Raw genomic sequence first — 24,821 nt, forward strand, 5'->3', positions numbered from 1 at the left:
ATAACTTTAACTGTACTAACGTTATTTTTCTCACAATAAAATTAACTGAACAATGGTTTTTGACCAGAACAGTTAGAACACCATCCATCCATCTTGACTTTTTTTTAAGGGTTGATCTCTTCCTCTATAGATAACTTAATGCGATTAATAACTGTAATGGTTAAACATATTCTCAATAAAATTCCTATTAAACCAATAACATGTTTGTTCAATAAAAGTTTTCCGATTATGAAAAACGCTATCCAAAATAAAGTTGCAAAGTCACACTTTCTAACTTATTTTTTTCATAAGGCGCTTAGGATCTATACTGAAAACATTAAATATTTGATTTATACAAAATAGACCTATTGAATATTATGTATCTTGGAAAGAAAAACACTATTCATAATTATGCTTTTATAGTATTTAAAAATGGCTTGTTAACTTTTTTATTGGTCCTGTTTGATTTAACGTAGCAATGGTTAGCACTGCGTTATGCGAAGTTCATCAGTCCAGTATGATTGCTTCGAAAGAGGTTCAAATAAAAACTCAATTTATGTATCGTACCTTTTATTAAAATAATAATTACCTATTCATAATAATTGTTCATTATTTGTAATCGTTTAAAAAATCGAAGTGATAATTTTCTATTTCCATAAACTTTTAAAGTAGGTAGCTCTATCTGCATAACTGCTCTTACATGAATATAATTACAAGATTTACAGGATTGTACATGAAACAGTTTAGTGTAAGATATTGTCTTGTATTGTGTTTTTATGGATTTCGATATTGTCTTATTATATTATTTTAATTTAAATAATTATAGATATTAATTTAAAAATCAATATTTGTTGAAACACCACACATGATTTTGCCACACCATATTAATATTAACAATAACCAGTAGGTACTAAAATAATGAATAGGAGTACAAGTAACGGGTACAAGTGTTGAAAAAATTAACACCAGATTTTTACAGCTAGTATCACAGTTATATAATAAAATGCCGTTTATTTATTACGATTTCTTATTTAATATAGTCTCCATCTCGCAACGTAATGCGGTAATACTTCATAATCGGATCTTCAATAACATATTCGCAGTCCATCGCCCCATTTTCCTCTAAAAACTCTGTGTGCCCTCGTAACCAATCCAAATACAACTTTAGATATCTATCGTTAGGGTCTATATCAGTATGGCCCAAACAAAATATACGATACGCGTCTTCGCCGTATTTCCCCACGCCGCATAAGTCACTAGCCCGGCGCCATTTAGAAGAAACAAACTGATAACTGAGCTTCCATATCATATGTCCTCTTTTCCTTAAGCCTAACTTATCGAAAAATCTTTCTAAGGAAACTGGAGTATCGCTTAAAACGTGGTAAGGGGTTGGGTACTCCTCGAAAAAATTCTTCATGTAGGGCCTGGCAGTTTTACCTGAGGTTTTTGTTAAAAAGATCGTTGCTATTAATATTGCCCAGGGGTTTGATGAAAATTCTTCCTCGAAGACATAATGTGGGGACGATGGCATTGATCTTGGAGTGATGTTGAAAAACGGTTGAATGTGTATTGGTTCTTGTTCTTCTATAGTGAGTTGTGATAGACTGAGCTCGTCGGTGTCTGATGTCTGACTTATATTCAGTGAAGAGTCCATTGATTTGTTGGGTGACAATGATCTCATGATTCTGTTGGGGCTGGATGAGGCAAAGCTGTTGTCATCATTGAAAAATCTGCTGATGCAGTCCGCACTGTCCATTACCTGTAAAGAAATAAATAACAAATTAGACAAATAAACTTAAATCGATATCTTTTCTCGATTGTACTGTGTTAGGTTTTTCAAGTTTCTGAAAGTTTTTCACAGGCAGAGGTAAACCAAATAAATGCTTTCGAGGCAGCATTTAAGCATCGGGAAAATTTGTTACGTAACTGTATAGAACCAAGCCTGCGGATTTTTATAGGCAGCAGAATTAAGAGGAAAATGTAAATATGTAGGTAAGTACTAGAATAATTTAGGATACCTTATTTGTTCACGAAGTTAATTTAGACTAATCATTTTTAAATTATTATATGTATTTCTTTTCCCCTGAATTATAATACCTTTTACAAAAAACATTAATTAATTCAGAATAAACATAATTTTATTGTTATAACACCTAATTAATGGGTAATCGTAGATCAACTTATACAAGTTAGGTTGCAAGGTACTTAAAATGACAGAACTGATTTAAATTATTTCTTGGAACAATAGAGTAATCAAATAATTATCGATCGGAACCGATCATTGTTCGTACTTAGTTACTAACAACAATTTATTATTGACCACAGATAATGTAGCGGAGGCCGGTGCTATAATTAACTTAATAGTTTGTTTGAACAAGTTTCGTCGCAAAAACTGATTGTTTGTTTAATGTACGCCCTTTGAAGTTTATTGAAACCACAACGACATTTACCATTATTTAACTTTTAATACTTGGCACGAGTTAGTATAAGTTATGACTAAAAATAGAATACATTGTATGGAAATAGTAGTTTCTGAAGCTGAAGTTTTGTTGATTAAAAAGTAGCCTACGTCCTTTCTGATAAATTATCTGTCCTGCCATTTTTTATTGCAATTTCGGGTCGGTTGTATTGGACTAAAAGGTGGTATACCTAGTCACCTATAAAAATGAATACACTTAGGTACCTACATATGTAAATGCTATCGGTATGGACAAATGTAGATAATAATGTGAAATCTAAAAAAATAAATATTTCAGGAATTTTCTTAACTATGGTGGAAATAAATAATATAGCCAGTTGTTTGTTTGTTTGTCGTATGGTTAGTGGCCAACCTAGTGTCAAAGTTGTTCAAGCCGCCCGAGATATAGCCAGTGTGAATGAATGATAACTAAGTATAATATATTGTGAAACTGATGAGACCAACTAAAGCGCCTTTGTTTTCCAAAGGTAGAGCCCAGGGGGACCTTGACCATAAAAATCATTCACGCGGTTTGTAACAATTTTTTGTTGTCGTTTTATTGTATTGAAGTGTATTGTATTATAAAAAAATACTTTTGTATAAGTCAGCTGTAACATCTTCAAAGTTGTTTGTTGTGTCCTTTGTTAATTAGCTACCATACATTAATTATGTCTGTAGCAAATAAGGACAGGTGGTAACGTTTACTGAAAGTTCTTTAGCATTTTTTAATTACCGTCTTTACCCAATGTTATGTTCTTTATACATTGTTATTTCTTTCTTAAGGACTTATTCATAAAAGCAAGTGGAGACATTAAAGATGTTTAAAGGGTTTTTTATCTATATTTTAACATAATAAAACTGCAATTTCACTAAAAAATTAAATAATTAGGCACGTTCAGGACTAATAGACTCTGGACTATCTCTAGCTTTTCCATTGGTAAAATGTTATATGAAACAATTCAGCTGTTTGAGATATTATTCCATCTCAAACAGCTGAATTGTTTCATATAACATTTCTTAAAGTATAATTATTGCAGAGAATTTTAACAAAACAAACTACCTCATATTTAAGATTTTATGGGATTACATAACGCTACAATTCGGAAGACATTGTGTGATAACAGGTGTGCTATTCACTTATGAATGTGCACATATTCAAGGCTTTGTATGGGCCTGTATGGCAGTTGCTTGGTGTGAATAATTCATACATCTTTATTTATATAGAACTTATGGCGTTCTTCCAAATTAATTGACATTGTTTTGATACCTAGATTGGATATAAAATTATTCATACTTATGATCCTTTGAAAAGATTTATCCATCCTCGAGTTTTGAGGTGATGTTAAAGTGGTGTAGCCAGTAATGGACAGAAACTAGTTAAAGAGCCTAAAAATTTTGATAAAGCATTCAATAGCGCAGAAAATTCGATGGCTAAGGCACTTATCAGATTTGTGGTCGCGGATTTAAGTCCTAACTGTGCTTATAAAACACACTTTACTCGTAAAAGGCGGAAAGGGTGAACCAGTATTGTGTCCACCCACACACAATGCTAGTCTTTTCAATACGATATCAAAGGCCTGGATATAGTACCACTCATTGTAGAGCCGCAATACCTAAGACGTCTTTTAAAATGTAAGCATCCGAGAATAGCATTTTGAAATCTAATACTACTTCATGCGAAGTCTTTGAAACACAAATGACGTCAAACAACTTGCAATAAATTTCATAAAAGGAGAGAGCTCAAAGGAGTTTATTGAAGAGAGAAATAGCAGTGGCTTGAGAACGCAGACGTTCCTACAAATTGCAAACTTGCCTGATTATTAGTCGCTGTTTGCTTCGAACAACTTTCATAATCGTCTCCTTAATGTAGTGCTGCTTTTGGTTCGAAAGGCAAACGGACCGGTAATTAGTTATTTGACGTTTTAGTTACCCGGGTTGGGAGCGAATGGGTTGATGCTGAATTGATATTTTATTACAGAGAGGGAAACGTGTATGGTTATGCGGTTTTTTGGACTTTACCTGCTTATGAAATACTGTTTGTTAAACTGACGAATGGTGTTCATTTCAATATATTTTAATCATTATTACATAATTAAAATATATTTGATGAATAAATACGTAGATTTCATATTAGTAGACAAAGATAAATCACAAGTAAGAAGTTACAGAATAAAAATCGGAGATAGAAAGGAAATTGGCTCGGCAATCGGCCATCAGAATAATTATTTTACGGATGAAGGGATACATCAACTTATCATACATTTATTTCCGCAATCATGTAGGTAAAATACCGCTTAAAAATGTGTTTAATTATTATGTCAGGCGATTATTTCGAGCTCGATATTAAAAATTGTGCGAAATCAAGCGTTATCAGTGCCTTAAACAACGAGGTGACCTATTTACTGTAATACGCTGACACAGGCACACTTGATAAACGTAGCGTTTTAAACACGTTTAAAAAGTTTATATTTTACATAAACAAGATTATTAGATAAACGTCAATTTACTACAGCTTTACTAAACACTATGTATAGTATTTGTAGTACCAACACAGTTATAAGTACCGGTTACACTAAAATAAGGCGGGAAAACTAAAAACAAAATGCCGGAAAACCACGAGTTGGATGTGAACAAAGCAAAAAATTCGTAGTCACATTACTAACAAATGCATGCTTTACCATAGTGTTAAAATAATACATAATATAATTGTAGTTAAACAGATCAGTAGTAAAATCACGCCTTTCCCCGGGGAGCAGTTTCAACCCGGCGACCTAGAGCATTCGGCCAAGGTTGCCTGACCTTTATCTAGGAAGCGCATTCATCACTACACTCAATATAGTGCGCCGCCACGCCCTATCGACCTATCATACTGCGTAATAACTCTCTAAAGGTGAATTTAAATGCCCGAAAATCTTTAAACTTGTCATAGTAATTTTTTCAGGATATTATTATGCCTGATATACTCGAATTTGCCAGCAGAGGGAGCTACACTTCGCTTTATTTATAGGTAACCCCAAGCAATAGTGTGTGACAAGCCTATTGCCATATATATAATAGGTACCAGTTACTTAACTAAGTACCGGGCTGCTATTGAAATTTTTTTTAGGTAAACCATGAAAGCTCAATTGGATACGAAATGCCTGAAAAGCTTTAACAGTGCAATTCCCGCGCAAATATTGACACGTGTTGTGAGTTATTCATATCAAAGTACAGCCGAGCTATACAAATTAACTGTATACCTACGCAAATTATATGTGAGGCTTCGTCTGTTACTCTGTATCCAAACAAAAACAATTTGTTTATAGAGAAACATGATCATAAATGCCACTTATATGGTGCGTAGGAAGGTATTGTAGAGGTCAAGCATCTAGTCTCAGGTGATGCTTAGACGATTCTTATAAAATAATATATTACGTATAATAATATAATATTATACATAAGATTTTTTTTAGATAAGCGTTCATTTAAAATTGATGTGTACTGATCGATGTATGGACAAATAATTTGTAGTGTTTTCTTTGAAAAGGGAGTGTGGCGGGGGTAGTCACAGCTGGACGGAAAGTATGGTTACTCTGACTGAAAATAATGTAAAAAATAAAATGGTAGAGTCCTGAGAGCTGTAATCAGTCTCAGACTATCTGTTAGAAAGTATAGGCAATATTAAATGCTTTTAAACAATATTCTTACAGATATAAAAAGCCTTCGGTTGATCTCAATTAATACCGAGTTATGTAAGATTGACATTCGGCGCTTGAAAATATTATATCAAATATAAAATTCACATGAACATCTTATAAATATTATGTAAAAGTATCATAAATGCTCATGTGAAATGGATTCGAATCACAGTTTTACTAACAGCTTGTGTTATTAAAATTTCAAAGCGGTATTTTCCATATTAATAGTGATCTGGCTGTAAGCTGTTTCGCCTTTTACTGATGGTAGAATCGATTCAGTAGTCTATGTCAATAAACAAAGAGATTTATAGAGTTAAGTAGCTGTTGCGCATATTGACTCGATTGGGAAACGCCGGAGGGTGTCTCGTTTCTGCGGCTCTACATTTACCATATAAAATTGAATTATCCAATACGTTCAGTATTCAGATTTTTTATTGTTAGTGAATAAATTGCGGATTAAATATCTAAAGATAAAATATGTGTAGATAAAATACTGGAACGCAGTTAAATAGATTTTCGAACTATAAACTTTTATTAACTCATGGATTCCATGATTAAGTCTGTTTGATACAAACATTTAATACCCGTAAGTAGCAAAGTATGCGCTCGGTTGTCATTAATTTGTTATCGCTATATTGAAATGTGTAGGATGTGGAAATGTGGATACAGTAAATAGATCGCATTTCGAACTATTAATAGAATACAGCCCTCGCAGTGCTAATTTAATAATTGTGCATGAACTATGACGTAGGCGGAGATAACCACAGAGGAATATTATAATGCGAATTGTGCGAAAATAACATTTATATATTATGTCTCTGTGGCGCAGTGGTTAAGTTAGTCAACGCTCCCACCTGAGGTCATCAGTTCGATTTCCATTCGGACCAATATTAAAATTTGTGTGATCCACAACTAGTTGTTTCGAGCTTAGTTATACTTTGTGTCCGTTTAATTTTCACGCTGAAGTTGTTGTAAAAAAATATTATTTTAAATGAGTTATTTACATCTAGCAGGCAGTAAAATATCAAAGATTTTCTTTCGAACAATCTTGAGTTTTTCATTATTCAATAATTACTTAACAACAAAGTAAGCAGGTACAAGAAGTGAAGTGAGATGATCATAGAAAAAAATATGGCGTCTGTTAAGAAGGAAAACATGCAATCGCTATTTAATTTTCACAGAGCGATAACTCATCGATGACAATTAAAGGCTGCATGCAGCAAGTCCTACGTATGCCTTGACGACTAACTAGAAAATAATACTGTTTGAAACCATCTTCTGCTTTCTGCAGGTCTGCAGGATGAGTTCCGTTTCCAGATATAAAAATCACTCTATGTTATTCAAATGATTATGCTTTGTACTGAAATTATTATAAAATACGTTCAGTAGTTTTGCAGTTCTGCCAACAAACAGTTTGTCTCTTTTATTTCTTAGCTCGTTTATTACCTACTTACTTTATACTGACACACATTTATTTGAAGTCTAACACAAAATTTTGTAAATAATAATTTCTCCGGTCTTTGCCTACACCTGCGGAAAGAAGGCGTGATTTTATGTATGTATGTACATATATCTAACACTAAATTAAAATACTTACAATTTAATAAAATTAATAGATATTTTTTTAACATTCATTTTTAATAGCAGTTAATTTAGTATTGACTGTCGATTGACTAGATAACCGTATTGAAGGTTATTAAACGAGGAGGTAATGCAGATCCATATTAGGTATACTTAGATGCAAACTTGATGCAAATTACTGATAGATATTGATAACATCTACACTACGTCAGAGTACGCCTTGACCTACGTTGTTTCATGCTGTTTATAATAATATTTAATTCATAAGTTATGAATCGTGACAAAGACCCGGCAGTAGAATTTATGAATGTTTGTTGCACTGTTGTCCAAGAGACACAACAGTAAATAATTATTCCGAACTCTGGCTAATATTAGGAAACGTTACGCCTTTCAGGAAATTTTGGATAATTTTTTGAAACTTATCGTTTCTATTTTTATACCAAACTAGACCAACCTCAACCAATGCCGGGGACAAGTTAATGGCGACTCTGTAATATAGAAAAATACATGTTTGCGGTCATTATGTGGTCGAAATGTGTCGGCGGGTCGGCCAATTGGTTCTGTAGAGACACTATTAGGTTCGACTAGGGTCTGGAAGTAGAGACTATTGTAATGTGTTAAATTGGTCCTTATGCACATACTTATATTACAATGTATTCATTCCAGTCTGGTTCATATCCTGCCACAGTCCATTTCTAGCTGTAAAACAATTTAAAACCTCATCAATCAATTACGATGTTTCGCTGGTACTTTTTATCGATAATGTGAGCAACGCGGGCAAATAGTCAACGGGAAGCCGGCTTCCGTCGAGCTCGCGAGCTAATACATAAACATACGCTACCTAATCGAATAGACTTGATTAACTGAGAAAAACGATCGGAATAGGATAGCTTTTTCTACAAAGTAAAAGAGATATCGCAAGGATGCTCTACATACGTCGGTGTGTTATGGAAATAAGATAATGTTAGCGATTGTGGATAACAAAATCTTGAGGATCGACTTTCAAAGCATTACTCGGTTATTAATGTTTATCAAATCGGAAATCTAAATAGGTTTAAATAGGTTAGGCTAGGGTTCAGGGTTTTGGTCAAATCTAACGGAATTAAAGAACATAAATACTCAATGCTACTTTGCCCTATCCGGGAATCAAATGTGCGACCGCATGGTTAAACCATTCAACACTCACATACACTACCATTAAAGCAGTTAAATGCTAATACAACGGCATACAAGTCCATGCAACATCTACTATTAACACCAATAAAATTTGTTTGCACATCGTAAGCATGCATAAAATGTATTGATAAATGTTATAATACTGACAACCTCGTGTATTCGCTGATACCTACGTATTCCACGAAGGCTGTATAAATAAACCTCGTGGAAGTTGCACTGACTAATTAAATGTCCTTTGTGCGGGAGATCTAGGTCGACAGGGGAAGATGCGTTCGACATAACTACAGTAATATAACTCTTTGAAAGGAGAGCTCAGGGAAAAGATATTAGAGTTCATCATTTTTGGATACAGAAAGTTCAAAGCATTTAAAAGTTAAAGGCCGTCAGCACCATCACCCCCGAACAATATATAAAAGGTCACTGTGCGAATTAAAAGGAGCAATCTGCATTTCAACAGAATAATGTCATAAAAAGTTTGAAGAAATTATTTTAGTTCAGGCTTCAAATGGAATTTCCGTGTTTCTATCAACTACTCTATCTATAACAATATTTTGAGCCCCAGTGTCATCCTGTGTAGATCGTAATTTCAGTATTTGTTGTGTGTGGGAAAGATGATAGTTTATATTATTATTAGAAATATCCGTCGTTGCAGAAATTCTATTGAATTCTATAGTACGAAGTATTTTTAATATCTACCACAGACAACGTATTCCCTTTGTCCCGTAAGCTCTTTATAGGATTCTCTACCTATACTTATTGCGTTTAGGTAACTGCTAGCATTTGTACCAGGTTCTATTGAACAAAGAATTTAAATTAAATCCTATTAGTGGTTTTACGTATTTCAAAGTAAAGACAGAAAAGCAATTGCTTCTTACTGGTCAAATTACTAACTTCACTCAATACGCACCAAACACAAAAACTTAATAAATTTTTGACCGGGCATATAGTCAAGGATCTTTTTGAACAGCAGTCTTGAACTCTACTTTTGCTTTTAATAAACCTTAGTGGCTTATTTTTCCTATTAAACTAATAGCAAAAACATCAGAATTTTCTCGACTCATGAATCGGACAAGGGTCTTTAGGGAAAGCAATCAAGAGCTCTATTTCTGCAACGATTATTCTTCTGATTAACCTCAAGATTAAATAAAAAATAAGTAGCAAAAATCTAAATATTAAGAAAATTACAAATCACAGGATATAAAAATTTCTATCAATCGCACAATTATTTGTTTAGAACTCGAATCAAACTCGCTACAACTATTCCGTCATACGACAACAGAACAAGTTTGAAGTGAACAATAAATCAAGAATCGTGCAATCCAGGATTCACACGTGCGTTCATAAAGCGCTCACGTGGGGATTCACTGTATCGTTGATCATTTAAATTGTAAATTAACAAGTGCACAAACAAATTAATTATTGGGAACGTTTATTATTAATATACAAGCATGTTTTAATGTTAAATATACCTATTAATTGTTATTGAACATGTGTATTCAAACCTTTCGAGGCAGATAATTTAATAGATACATAAGCCATACGCCAAACATCAAAAGCTTTTTGCAACTATGACACTAAGTCGTAACTGCAAGATTACCACAGCAGAAATAGAAAATCTTTTGTCAGTTATTAAGGAAATTTTCAAGTTTGGACTCTACTTAGAAATTGCCTGACAGCTGAAGCTTATAGGTATTTTGCTGTCAACCGCTTTAGGTCTTTCAAATATTCATTAAACGCATTTCGATAAGCATTTTCCTTCTAAATTGCACAGTTGAATATTCCTATAATAAAACAGTACTTTATGCTCACGCATTAGATATATCAAAGCGTAATTCTATTAACGCTCTTTGTAGATAACCGGTTATTACTGAACGCGGGAATTCGCATTATATCAAATAGAAAACCTGACTAGTTCAATAAATATCTTAGTAAAGGACCTAGGTTACTGTATCATAAAGTATAATAACATATTGTTTTTAATTATTGTGAATGAATAATAGGACATTTATGCGATCTTCTCAATGTAAGACAGGTTATACCATAGAGTCATATGGATAAAAATAGCAACTAGTTTTTTTTTTATAGTTAACTAGCGTTGTGACAGAAAAAGTTGTTAGTTGATTAGCCATTTGTTTTTTGTCATTCTATGACTTGACATGACTTTGTTAAAGATGGTTTTCCAAAGGCTAAGATCGAAGAGGTTTTTTTAAATATTGAAATGTCGCCAAGTCTAAGTATAATTCCGGACTTGCTGTTAAATCTTAGCTATGTTTAATAATTACGTAATAGTAATTGTCACGAAAAATAGCATCAGATTATAAGACTTTAGAAAATAAAAAAAAATATCCGAAATAAATATGTAGAAAGTGTCAGTGAAAGTTTTTTTTTATTAGAATAAAAAAAACGCTCGTAAAAAACAAGAACACTGTGTACACACTGTACTCTTTTTTAATGTATGAATTTTCTAGATAAATACCGCAAAGCATCCGTGTAAAATGAAACAACTGATTAAATAACTAATAATTCAAAAGTATTTACGAAAAACAGACATGACAAAGCAACAAGTGTTAAGATGTTGTCCTTAAAAACTCGAATATAATTAATATTAGAGAGCTATTAATTGTTGAAAAGAAAGTATATTAAATATTGAACAACACGAATCATTCAGTTCAGTTCAGACATACTAGGAATACAAACTAGGTCACAGAGGTATTACAAAATGCAAAAACATTTGAATCCCTTTCAAATAACTGTCCAAATACACGATATTCATATTGTACATTTTTGGAAAATAACAGCTATCAGCAAATGTTTACTTAAGTAACATTATATTTGAATATAAGTAATCCATTTAAAATACAATTCTTACTTAATTAGAAGATGAGTAAACAGAAACTAACAAGGCTTTCTGTTTTATGTGAGGACGACAATAAGGATACAACAATATAATCGTCTTGCGATGTAGTAGGAAATAACTTGGAAACTTTAATTTTATACATTACACGAGTAAAACATTTATCAGAACAAAGTTAATACCAAGAAAACGATCATAGAAACATCTGGTCTCTGTGAAAAATACGTCTTTTCACAAAATTCGGAGAATTATTTTCAAAAACGCGCGAACGAGGAGCAAACAAATAGCTAAACTAAACAGAACGAATGACAAATAAAACAAATTATAATGTTCCATTGTTACTAGTTACTAGCACTAGTTAGTTTTCCAAGTGGATAAACTGCGGCCCTATAAACCGATATAAGCCGCGTGAGAGTTCCTCGAACATTCCCCTGCTTTTTCTTCGACTAGGCCGCAGAGAATATCCACTTGGTTTAACTTTATTGCGAGCGGCTGCATCGTCGCGGTAGCACGCACGTCGACGCTTGGCGCGTTATCGAACAAACGTATAATCGAGAAAAAAAAAATAAAAACAAAAAATACCGCCGATACCATCGATAATGAATTCGATTCGCTCCGAACGCTCGACAACGGACAAGTTTTGAAAAAGGAACACTGTTTACAAAACGCTTTCCTCAACCTGCGATCGGTACGACACGCGAGTGAATTGAATATCGAGTTTATATCGAGTGTAGTTGTGTTCGGTATCGATGTTTCACGGAAGCGTGAACGTTAGTGGCTGAACTTGTGCTGTTCTGGAAGGTCAAGGGACACAGGTGACGTTCTAATACAGATGAGTTAATTGATAGATAATGATCGCATGCGTCTATCACTATAATGCGCTCAATGGTAAGCTAATAACTCAGTATTTTCTATTGTTTACATACTGCTATAATATATTATACAATAGTCATTTATTTATTGTACGTTGCCGTTCAACACACTGTCAATACACAAGTGTTTATGATCGCCATAGACAATAAATTGTAAGTTTGTGTGCAAACTAAAATGTTTAGACTGTGTTCAGTGCTACGGTCATACATGTAATTTATTGTAAATTATAAACGCGACGTTAGATTGTTATCGGTAAAAACAGCAGGTACTGTGATATAATGTATTTTGATGGCATTTGTCTTCTAAAATATTTCGACATAACTTGTCAGTCATAAATCATGTTTTATCATGTGTGAACGTAATTATTTATACAAAAGAGTCGCTTTTTATTTTAATAGCTTGTAAGGTACGTTGAAAATCTGCTTAGAACCATTACGATAAAGAGAAGACGGTCGGTATCTAAGACCGAAGTTGTAATAAATTAGATTACGAGTCTGGAACTTTGTTGTAGTATTTGCGGATGTTCAGTTTAATTCGATGTCCGGATATCTTAGTTTCTACCTAGGGTTTCCCATCAAGTTAATCTATTTACCTAACACGGATAGACTTTGTGTTGTTTACATAGTTTTCAAGTAAAAACACATTATACCTCAAGGATTATTAAAAGCAATTACTCAGAGTTATCTCTAGCCGTTAATAAGTTTTTCAACAATTTCTTACGCCTCCAAGCTAGATAAGCATAATTATTAATTCTAAAAGTCATTAGTGTAGAGTCGGCTAGATTTTTCTCGAAATTGACTGAGAATTTTTTACCTAAATGTCAATTTATGGCATTATGAGATCTAATAACGAAATTATATTCCGTAACTCTAAATTAAGGTTTTTTTTAAATATTTTGATTCCTTTTCAAAAGCAAAATGTTAGGAGTTGCTAAATCTAACTTAATTATGGTAAAACCAGTAGTCCTTCGACTTAGAATGCGGCGAAAATTGTCAGCCTCAAATTGTCAGCAGGGTTTCATACATTATTTTTTTTTTAATTTAGGAAACCAAAGACAGTTTATTCCTTCTTTATTTACAACTTCTATTTTTAATCAATTTCTTGTTTGACTGCCAGTTAATCAGTTGACAGATTTTTTACCATATCTAATAACCTTGAATTTACTTAGTAAAAACGTGCCTACGCGTATTTTTTCTAATCACTTCCGATACATACCGGATTTGTAACGATCTTACATCATTTAACTTAAATAAAGTGTTACATTTGATAACATTACGTCACTTGGTTAAGGTTACATTTAAATCGATTTATGATTACAGTAAATTCTGTATTAAAATATTTAAATATTCTTTATTTTACGAGAGCTCTATGAGCATCATTCTAAGATTACCCTTTCTTTTATTCGATAGCCTACAATTATTGAACTTATTAGATTTCAATATCACGACTTGGTGATCAAATAAGTAAAATTTTGCACGCTTGAAAGAAAACATACACTTTAATGATTTTATTTAATAATGTTAATTTAATTAATAAGATTTTATTAAAGTGTAATACATAGTTACTTTAAAATAACTCGAGCTCTACTTACTTTTTGTTTTGTAAAACCAAGTTAGTTTTTCTCTACAACATCCTAACATATTATAATGTAGTAACTAGTATTTCTAGAGCCAGTCTGCCTATAAATATACTTTGTACAAAGAGTCTATAACTACAACGCGTCAGCTTGTCATCAGACAGAAGCATAGGCTCGCTGGACAAATCGCAATATCCCGCTGCTAATCCAGTTACTAGATCGATACCCTGTTTGCATCTGCATATTGCGAACAATGTCAAACACGGATAGCGAATATTTGAATGATAACACACATTTCTGTTCAATGCATTCAACTATATCACTAGGATTATGTAATAAACAGCAAATATTATAAAGCTGAATAATTTGTTTGTTTGTTTGTTTGAACGCGCTTATCTCAGGAATTACCGGTGCGACTTTAAAAATTATTTTACTGTTGGATCGCCTATTTGTCGAGGAAGGCTATAAGCTATATAACATCACGCTACGACCATTAGGAGCGGAGTAGCAACGTAAAATGTTACAATTATAATCCCTTAATATCCCACGGTTGGGCAAGTCTCTTCTTAAATTGAGGGAAGGGTTAGACCTTCAGTCCTCTAGTCTAGCCAAGTGCAGGTTAGGGACATTGCATGTCCTCAAGAAATGCGTTAAGCAATATACCTAAATATAAAGTTATAAAAATAAATTCATCACACGTATTATTTCGAATCGTTTAACAGCAACAATTGTTGGAAAAAATACTCGTTTAAACTTTGGACTGTGTAAAAATATAATGATGTGAACACAATAATATACTGACACTTCTTCATATAACTACTTAATTACCAAGAACATAAAAGTCTTGACAGTTGTTTGCCACAGTCGTAAATCTTCGATAAAACATAACATGCATGTCGCTTGTTTCTGAATAGACTATAATAGGCTATGCATTAATTCGTTACACTCAGGAATATGCACAATAACCGAACGACACTTCTAATTTCTAGCTAGTGTTAGTCCTTTTTTTGTCAGGAAAACACACAAAATATTATGATTTTAACTCATTTAAACGGTATTATATAAATTTCTATATTAATATCTATATTTGAAAATACAATAAAAGATAAAAAAAACATAAGTATAACGTGTTCGAACCAAGAATTTCACCTCTTGACCTGAAGATCAACAGATCGTGTCTGCGTGTAATTTTCAAACACAATATCTTTGCGCGTTTAATACTTCAACAAACTACGTAATATTTTTACTTTTTTTATGGCAGTTTTCTTAGTATTTTTATATGTACGATAACAGATACGATTTCATGAACTTCATAGTACATGAAAAGAAAAAAAATATATTAGTCGTACGAATTTGACTAAGTAGGTATATCAATGTTGATAAGTGCTGCGATTTTCTACAGTCTTTATTATCGTGTATTGCGAGTTTGGCGCTGAACAAATTTTCATACAACATTTCTTGATAGCTAGCCGATTATCAATAGTCGATAGGGGTACAGAATCGCGCCATACAACTTACTGCAAACTACGAAAAAAACTTAGCAAATACTTGTTTTGATTCTTCACAATAATTAATCTCTTCAATTCTCATCGTTGCAATTGACGTCAAGTTATTATCTCAAAAATATTATACATTTTCATGTGTAATTTGTGTAAGCCATAGTTAAAACATCGGATGTCCATAATATTATGAACACTATATCATTTCGTCAGGGTCAAAACACGGAAGTCTTGGACCGTTGCCAACTGACGAATTACAAGTAACCATATTTACGCAGATACCAATTTATGAATACTGATATGGAAACAATTAGTAGTACGTAATGAACGACGTATAACATCTAAGGGGCGGACACAATAGGAACCTTTTTTTAATTCTTTACTAAAGCAGTATTCTATATTAATATACCTGTTTTAAAACATTGTAATGGGTTTTGGTGAATTACGGTGTGAATAGAGGAACAGAAGGATAGAGTTATCTGTGTTCTATCAGCTGTTAAAATAATATTGTTATTTGGTACCCGACGTGAAACTCAAATCTAGCTTAGCATAAAATGCTAGTCCCGTATAAAACTAGTCTGTGTAACTAAATAACCAATTTTGTGTAATTATTCTAAGAGAACGGTTTTACCTTTAATTACCAAGCATCTAATTTGGACTCAGGTTCAAAACCACCGCGCGTTAACATCAACATTTTTTACACATTGGCTAATGAGTGAATCTTAAAAAAAAGCTTTATCTCCTGCCAAAACGTGAGACGAAAAGTGGCAAAAAACCGAGTACTTACTGACAATCATCAAATTTCCCAACACTAGAGCAAAAAAATCGTATTCAAATCATTGAGTCATCTGTTATGGTCGTAAACAACTGTTTCACAGGTGCTTTGGCATGTTTAGTGTTTGTCGGAATGATCAACAAAACCATCTCACTAAAAGAGATGAGAATTGACTTAGGATAGAAGGCAGAGCTATACCGATGCCTTTGTTAATGATGATGTAGACCCTGAAGCGACAACAGCATGTCAGCATAATAGTATGTATTTGCAATAGAAAATGAAATCTTATTTGCTTGTCATACCAGTGCTTCAGTGTCATGAGTACAGTACATAGGTATGCGTTCACGTGCTCTCAACGAGACACGCACTCGATACACGCAGTCGGAAGTAGCGTTACAATTTCAACAACTACAAATACATTTTTTCCTGTTACTGTAATAAGTACCTTTTTAAATAAATATCGTGTTATTTTATAGGTACTTATGTTAAAGATCCTTGCATCCACTTCCTAGCTGTTATGACGTGCCTTTCCAAACTTCCGTGAATCTTCGATGCAAAACTTGAGAATACTTGTCTTGATCTTAACCATAAGTATTAATGGGCCATTTAAAAATATTACTTCTATGTGAAGAATATTTTTTAACGTTATACCTAAGTAATACAAATACACAACAACTACATATTTTTTATTCCTTTGATTCTGCAACTCGAAATGAATACATTTTTCCCAATTCAGGAATTCGGTAGTACCAGTCGGTGGATTATTTCATACGCGTCCGTGTCAGGGACAACACAACAAATTCCTCAGCAATTCTGCTACTGTTTTTATTCCAATAAAAAATTGCCGTGTGCTCCAACGTTTAAAATAATAAATAGACATAATGAACATGCTATACAAAGGAAACACATTGGTCACTAGAAAAAAATGGCAAAGCAACAGTCATGCAGAACACTTAACAAAGAATCGCATGACCGAAAAAAATGTAGCTAATACACCAAGACATGACTGTCTAGTATTTCATTCAGGTCTTAACCATAAATTATGTTTTGTCTTTGAAAATGTATTAAATTAGATAATTTCTATAAGTCACCGTGACAGACATATTTATTTGAATCTTTACATAACCATGTTATTAATATTATATGTATGTTAAGAATCTATTCATTGTCGACTATTGACTGATTTTAGAAAAATCTTTTATTTTGAGATAATTAACATCGATTTTTCGCCAAACACACAGAAAAATCTTGTATTTCAATCAAAGTAAATAACGATATGAACCACGGCATCACATGACATTCTAACAAAAAAAATACGATCATAACCTTATAACCGGCATTATGACCAAATCTGAAATGCCAACTGATCATTTGTTTTTTTTTGCATTTCGACCGACAAATATTTCCGGAATTATTAAATCTTGCATCGCGGTTAGATGATATGGATCAGTTGATTAACAAAATACAGTGAATTTTCATTATCAGAGTCATATTTTACATAGCATAATTTCTTCTACTTATAGGCGAAATGACCGCAAGTTTGAACTCAAAATGTCCGACTCTATCACTGTTTTTTTATTGCAGAAGTTTTCAATAACAACATCGGTACATGTAATTACATAATTTTAAATACGTACCTTTGAAATGATAACCTGTTGGTATCTGATATTATCAAAGCATCGGACCATTCAAGTTTTAGGAGTCATTGCACGGGTTTTGAGAAACGTTTTTTTCTCAGGGGATTTACTTTTTTATTTCCTCGCAAAAATATTTTTTGTATGTAAGACGTAAACATTCATATAACAAAACGTAGTTTAATACATAAACCTGACATGAGTGTCAAAAATGCTTAGAATTTCCGACATTAAATTCAGCTTTATTGATGAAACAAGTTTTGTAGTAACGCGGAATAAGTTTGAAAAAAATCTGTTGTGTTATTGTACTGTTCGACAGCATGTGTCAGTTATGTATAAGATTGATATTAGTCACTGAAGCTTCAACAGATGTGATATGTTTACGTTAAGAATACGAGAAGGGCTGTTTAATAGATGTATCGAAGTACTTGCCACTATTAACAAGGAACGCAGACACGCCAGTAGTAGAATTGATTGCAAACACGAAACGAATCATTTCCGACGACAGCAAAAACTTGAAACATACGTAATTTAAGGATGTAAAATTCACATGGTCATTGGCATTCGTTGTTGATAAGACAGTCCAGCTTTTCCAAATTATGTTGATTTTGATTTTGAGGCAACTGCAAAGTAGGCAAAATACAACACGCCAACTTACTTTGCTTGTATTTGCAGTTAACAATCAAGTTATAAATTAAAGCATTCATTTAAATTTCAAATTCATTATTAAAATAATTACTTTGATATTAACACAACATATAAGATTTTAATTAAATAATTCTATAGAAATGTCAAATTATTCATGATTTATGTGCAATTTATTTTTGTATTTGAATGCAAAAACTGGTATCGTTAAAGTATTTTTGACTAAAGCGCCATTGTGTTTATAACCAAACATTTCAGTATTTTAAGTAATAAGAAGACGACGCTCTTTCTATTATATTCGAATTAGCAATTTAAATCCTTATGTAAGAAGTTAACTTTATTTACAGTTAAAATATTAGTTTACTCAAACGTAATTTACCATACACAACCAAACCGAATTGCTTTGGTTGATTTGTTATTAGTTAACAACATAAGATTACAATATTATGAGTTAAGTCGGAGAATACACAAGCACAGCTACACTAGTTAAAATTCCATGAGTATATTTCACTGTAGACGTAAACAAATTCATACATTTATAAACATGAATACAATTTCCAAAAATCAACGTCCAAGAACGATCCTGTTAAGTCAAAAGTCCAAGGCAACAATCTGTCCGAAATGAAACAAAACCAAGTTTGGACTAATACTGCTTTTAGTGTTCCGTAAACAAAATGTTTGAAGAAACCTTAGCTATTGTTAGTCACTTGTTTTTATCACGGTTATAGATCTACCACCAGCTTACGACTATATTTTTCTTAACTTTTGTGAACATCAGTCCTCTATGTGTGGTCTGAAAGTGTGATGTTATAGGGAGTGCCGAAAAGCCTAAAGTAAAGAATCATCACTCAATAAACTTTCACTATTTCATCAATACCGATGGCACTCTGACACTTAAGAAACTGCCTGCAAACAGTGGGCTGGGTTGGAAAGTTTACATCCCATACTAGGAACTGGGAACCCTTTACACGTTCTTCAGACTCTCACTGACCTGGATTCGTTTTTACTTCACATGTACCAACACGGTGTTCAACAGTAAAAAGTTCACTACGCATTTTTGCGTTAACATGGAATGCTGAACCGACCGCCAATCATCGCAATTGGATCGTCAAATGAATCAGGCAATCTGGGTCGTCAATTAACGTACGGAACACTAATTGTGCGCGGCGGATTATGCTTGACCTTTAGCGTTCAGAATTATCTACGAGTTACGTGTATCACATTACAGGAGACTGATTCACTGTGATGAAGGCACGCGTAACATACTCGTGTGTTTTCACTTGCTAAATATTTGCAATTTATATTAAACTGTATGTCCTTCAAATGGGATTTAGATTCCCCGAACTGTGAAAACGAAATTATAGCCACCGAACAAAATAAACGCTCGTTAAAAACGATGTTTTATCATGCAAAAGTTACCTCTCTCCGAGTTAATTTATTCTGAAAGTGCATTCAGGAACACAATCTTACAGTACATTAACAGATGTCCTCCAAACTGAATGCACAATGCATTGTATTTAACATACCAATAATTCATAAGGGTCACTGCTAAAACGAGAGACAATAAAGAGATAGGTAGAGGGAACTGCCTTCATTAAATATTAATAAAGGATGCAAGGATATATACAAACGTTTTAATACATCGGCGAATGTTTTCTGTTCTTTGTCGACTATTTGAACTCCTATATAATCCGATGCCTTAAGATTTCCGTAATAATAACCTTTTAATCTCTCGTCTTACATTGTCCTATAAATTATATTAGTGACTTAACGCGAATTCGGCCCCAAAGGCCGTAGTTGCAAGCTGACTGACGCGGTATCACGGACAAAATGCAATGTGCAATAAGACAATAGACTTGGGCTCGCCCCGCGGGATTTAGTATTACACATACCTACTACCTATATCCAGTTTATTAAACACACCTCGACTAGTGATATTATGTAAAAGATTGAAACAAGAATGTTTGTTTATAAAACTATTAACCAAAATTTAGCATACACACTTAACTAGAAGAAACATAATTTAGAAAACAAATAAAAATAAAACAGATGATATAATACATGTTTTTCAATGTCATGTTGTATGTTTATTTTGTCTGCAAACCACCGTAGCGTCACTCGTGTAATTATGAATCATTTCCTCCATTTTATTACACGATTTAAATAAAATCATAGCATTTTATACATTAAATCGGTTGTACGTAGTAAATACTCTGGTACGTTATAGTAAGGATGATGTGCAGTACTATGTACAATGGTTCTGCATACAAAAAGTAACCACTAAATAATTTGGACTCGACATTTAATAGGATACGATTTCTTTATAACCTACTTGCGAATCGGGGCTTTATACATGGCCAAAGAAAAAAAAATAACCAAAGACTACAGCTCTTGCAGCATGGAAAGGCAAGCATTTCTGAACCCCAATCATAAGGGGCAAAGTCTCCAACCAGCTCTTGGCCAGCGTTGTGGACTCAAGGCCTAACCCCTCCCTCGTTTAGGAGGAGACCCTTGCCCAGCAGTGGGACGGTAATAGGTTATTCTTTCTATAGACAGGTCTTAATTAGTCTCTATTCTTAATGTATTTCTTACTACGTTTATTTTGCACACGTAAACGTTATGTATGAGTAGCACACTAAGTTTTTCTATATTAGTATGTGTATGGGTTTAAAAAGAGCCATGCCATCACGCGTGTTAACTGCGCGTGGGTAGACGTCACTTCACACATCATCGAGAACAAAGATTAATGGAATTTCTTAGAAAATCTCTTGTAGTTAAGCATTAGACATTAATTACATAACATTATGTAACCTTGATTAATGATTTAATGCGATTGTATAAATTCCAAGTTCAGTAAGAGATTAATTTACCCTGTAGGTAATAGTTCGAGGACAGCTTAGTTATGAAGAATACCTTAATACTAGCCAGACTTAAGATCAACAATCTTACTCTCGGCATTAATGAAAATAATACACATCAAACAATCCTATTAGTTTCACTTTAAACCAGCGTTCAATCATGCGATAGTTTGAAATTTAAAACTACGATTTGACGTTTGTTTGAACCAATCGAATTTGATTTTCGACTCGATACTTTCGGGAGTAAGCCCGCAGACCTGAAATTTCATTGACTATTGCCTAATTTCAAATACTCATTAATATCCTGATTACTGCCTCACTGACAACTTGTAAAAAAGCCTTAGCTTTATTATTTAAAAATATAACCATCGTCATTCTCACACAAAATTATGACGTCAGTAATTAAATGTTCCATAATTGAACCTGTCCAAACAACAATACCGTGTTAATTCGATGCGAATACGTAGGTTTTTAATAGTAAATAAACATAGACGAAGGACACAGACAGACAAAATCTTTTGGCCAAATTCTGAACAAAAAAACAGAGAATCAGATCTGAATATTTTAACTAAAATTCGGTTTAACTCACTGTCTGTCAACGTCTATCATAATTTCAATACATTTCGCAGCCTGTGTGTGATGTGGGAAGAATTTATAGGTAGGTATTCTCATAAACATTAAAAGTTATTCTTTCCTATTAGGGAGTAAAGCTAATAAAGTGGTTTACTACGTCCATATTTTGTACATCGATATAAATAACAAATAAAACTCGTAATAATTAACTTCTAAGGATTCTAGAAAATTCTGTGCTATCAGAAAATTTGAAGCAAAGGTCCTGCCACGCAACAGTGACTCCCACAACCACCAGTGAAATTAACAAAAATATCTTAGGAAAACTCTTAAGGCGTATTGAAGCAAGACGAAAAGCAATGATGACGTCACGAGATATATTTTTCCTTATTTGTTACAGAACAGAACCCTAAAGAATTTAAAATAATGATGGTATATTACGTCAACAAAAACATATATGACGTAATAGTAAAAAAGTGGAGATTGTCTTGAATAGTGTGTGGGCCACTTCATAAGTACTGAGTATGGTTTCTTCTATGCAAAGGATGTTATTCATTAAGAAATATTCGCTATAGCTGCTTGTTCAAGAGCATTATTGGAGAGACTGATTTAGTTCGAATTCACGTCCCGATGAAAAGTTATGCTGCCAAATCTTAGCGTAAGGTTAGGATACTCTATCAAAAGCTTTACTTGAGTCTTATTTCGGGCCCGACTTCGACGTTTGTATCGTTCGCCAAATGTTACCTTAGTTTTTTACACGTGAATACGAAACCTAAACATCAACCCACGCACTTTATCAATTTGTAATACAACGAGGCTGTTCAAAGATGAGATATTATCTACTTAAGGATTACAACTGAGTACTGACCTTCCACGTCATGATCACGTTCCATCAAAATGTATAAGAAAAGGTTTTTAGCAGACGGCAATATGACATCATTCGTTCCCCAAATTAGTAGTGGGAGTGGATGCTAAGTGACCCTCCTATCTAATTGGCGAATTGAAATAACTATGTGTTGTGAAGTTTTTGCAAGTCTCTTCTGAATACTATGCAAAAAAAACTATGTTTCATCTAAGATTTTTTATTCGTACGGTTCATTTCCTAATAGTTGGTTGGCCGTTGGCGGCAGTTCAGTAAAAATATTTACGAATTCACGCGATACAATAGCTAAAACGTGCAATCAAAGTTTTACGAGCGAACGCAGAGAGTCGACAAAACGTGATGCAGTTGTTATTCGCGAAAAATACTGCTCGCCGGTGTAGAAATATTTTAGCCTGTAGTTTATCAATATGAGTTAACTATGGTTAACTATGATACTATTTTAACAGCTTAGACTACAGCAGAAGTGGCTAGGGTGCAATAGTCTTAAGAAGTTTACATTGACGATATAGAAATTGATGATCTCAAAACCGGCATCCGAACATTGATAGCTTTGTTTTATTTTGTAAATAAGTTAAATGTCATGTTATGTCTCAGATTTAATGAATACATTGATTGAGGTCAAGGTAACGTAGTAAATTGGACGCTACATACTGGTTTCAATTTAAATAAGGCAATAAAACTCGATTAATATGGAAAAAACAACAAAACAATGCAGTTTTGTTTGTAAACATCTACTCATAAAATACATGATTTGTTTTGACAGCTAATAAAAGGAGCTGCGTATGCACACATTCGCATGTGCCGGCAATAGTACATCACGTTTTCTTCAGAAATTATGATAATTAACAAAATAAAAATGATAAAACGGTTTGAGCATAAATTCATCAATTCTTAATATTACTTTTTTCTTGTTTATTGCAATTGCTTTCATTATCCAAACAATATAATAAAAATGTTTGTATATTAAATCTCATGTTCGGGAATAGTTAATAGGGTGGCCGTTAAGCCATATCATTGATCATCAGTCATCAGCAGGTGTTAGGAAACTGATTATCATGCAATATACCTTCAACTGTGAACCGTATGAGGCTATATAGATCATTGTTTTGAACCTAATGAGTGACTGTTATTCGTATATTTGTGATTTCCTACAAAAAGCGTTCTTCGCCAAAAAAGTCCAAACAAAAATGTCCTTAGCTTTTACTGTATAATATAGAGAACACAAACGCCACGACTTCTCGGCTTACTCCATTAGCGCAAGTAGGTTTTAGAACTAAAACTGACTGGCTATTTTGAGTGCCTTTAAAAACAAAAATGTTCAGTAGCGCAATTCTGTATAATCGAGTGTCGAGTATCGAGAGTTTGACATTTAGAATGTATTATAATGTACTGCCAAAATTGTTCCTACGACGCCCGCTAGAGGCGCTGATCAGATTTTCATACAAAATTTCTCGATGACAAACTGGTTGTCGGCAGTCGATAGTTGTAGAGTATCGAGCAGTCTATATTTTTATGTAAATCTATCAAAAATATCATAAAATATAATGGTTTCGGAAAACCACATGAAGCTGTAGAAAAAAAAACAACAATTTAAATGTTTATTAAAACCGCAAATTGATTCTCTATAGACGGAATAATTTAGTCAGTGTATTAATCAATAACGTACGGTTCGGAAATCAATTCCAATCGCAATCATTTCGAGAATTTTTATTACATTTAGTTATTCGATTTAGGAGCTCGTGGCTTAGTTAACAACAGCCGCGCAGATCGATCTCTGAGGTTA

General features: G+C 33.3%; 2 protein-coding genes across 4 annotated transcripts in view; one reads left to right on the forward strand and one right to left on the reverse strand.

Moving 5' to 3' along the window:
• Nucleotides 1-538: 538 nt before the first annotated feature.
• LOC142981518 (methyl-CpG-binding domain protein 4-like) overlaps nucleotides 539-24,821 on the reverse strand; it is a 49,062-nt gene continuing 24,779 nt past the window's right edge. For both annotated transcript variants that reach the window (XM_076127505.1, XM_076127503.1), the window contains exon 2: nucleotides 539-1,738. In XM_076127505.1, the coding sequence (XP_075983620.1) occupies nucleotides 1,007-1,735 (729 nt within the window). In that variant the 5' untranslated portion in view covers nucleotides 1,736-1,738 and the 3' untranslated portion in view covers nucleotides 539-1,006. The remainder of the gene's footprint in view (nucleotides 1,739-24,821) is intronic.
• The window catches only part of LOC142981517 (calcium release-activated calcium channel protein 1-like), a 49,917-nt gene continuing 37,294 nt past the window's right edge, over nucleotides 12,199-24,821 (forward strand). For both annotated transcript variants that reach the window (XM_076127500.1, XM_076127502.1), the window contains exon 1: nucleotides 12,199-12,613. The gene's annotated coding sequence lies outside the window, so the exon portion shown is untranslated. The remainder of the gene's footprint in view (nucleotides 12,614-24,821) is intronic.

This window comes from Anticarsia gemmatalis, chromosome 20 (assembly GCF_050436995.1).
Source record: "Anticarsia gemmatalis isolate Benzon Research Colony breed Stoneville strain chromosome 20, ilAntGemm2 primary, whole genome shotgun sequence".
Lineage (NCBI taxonomy): Eukaryota > Metazoa > Arthropoda > Insecta > Lepidoptera > Erebidae > Anticarsia > Anticarsia gemmatalis.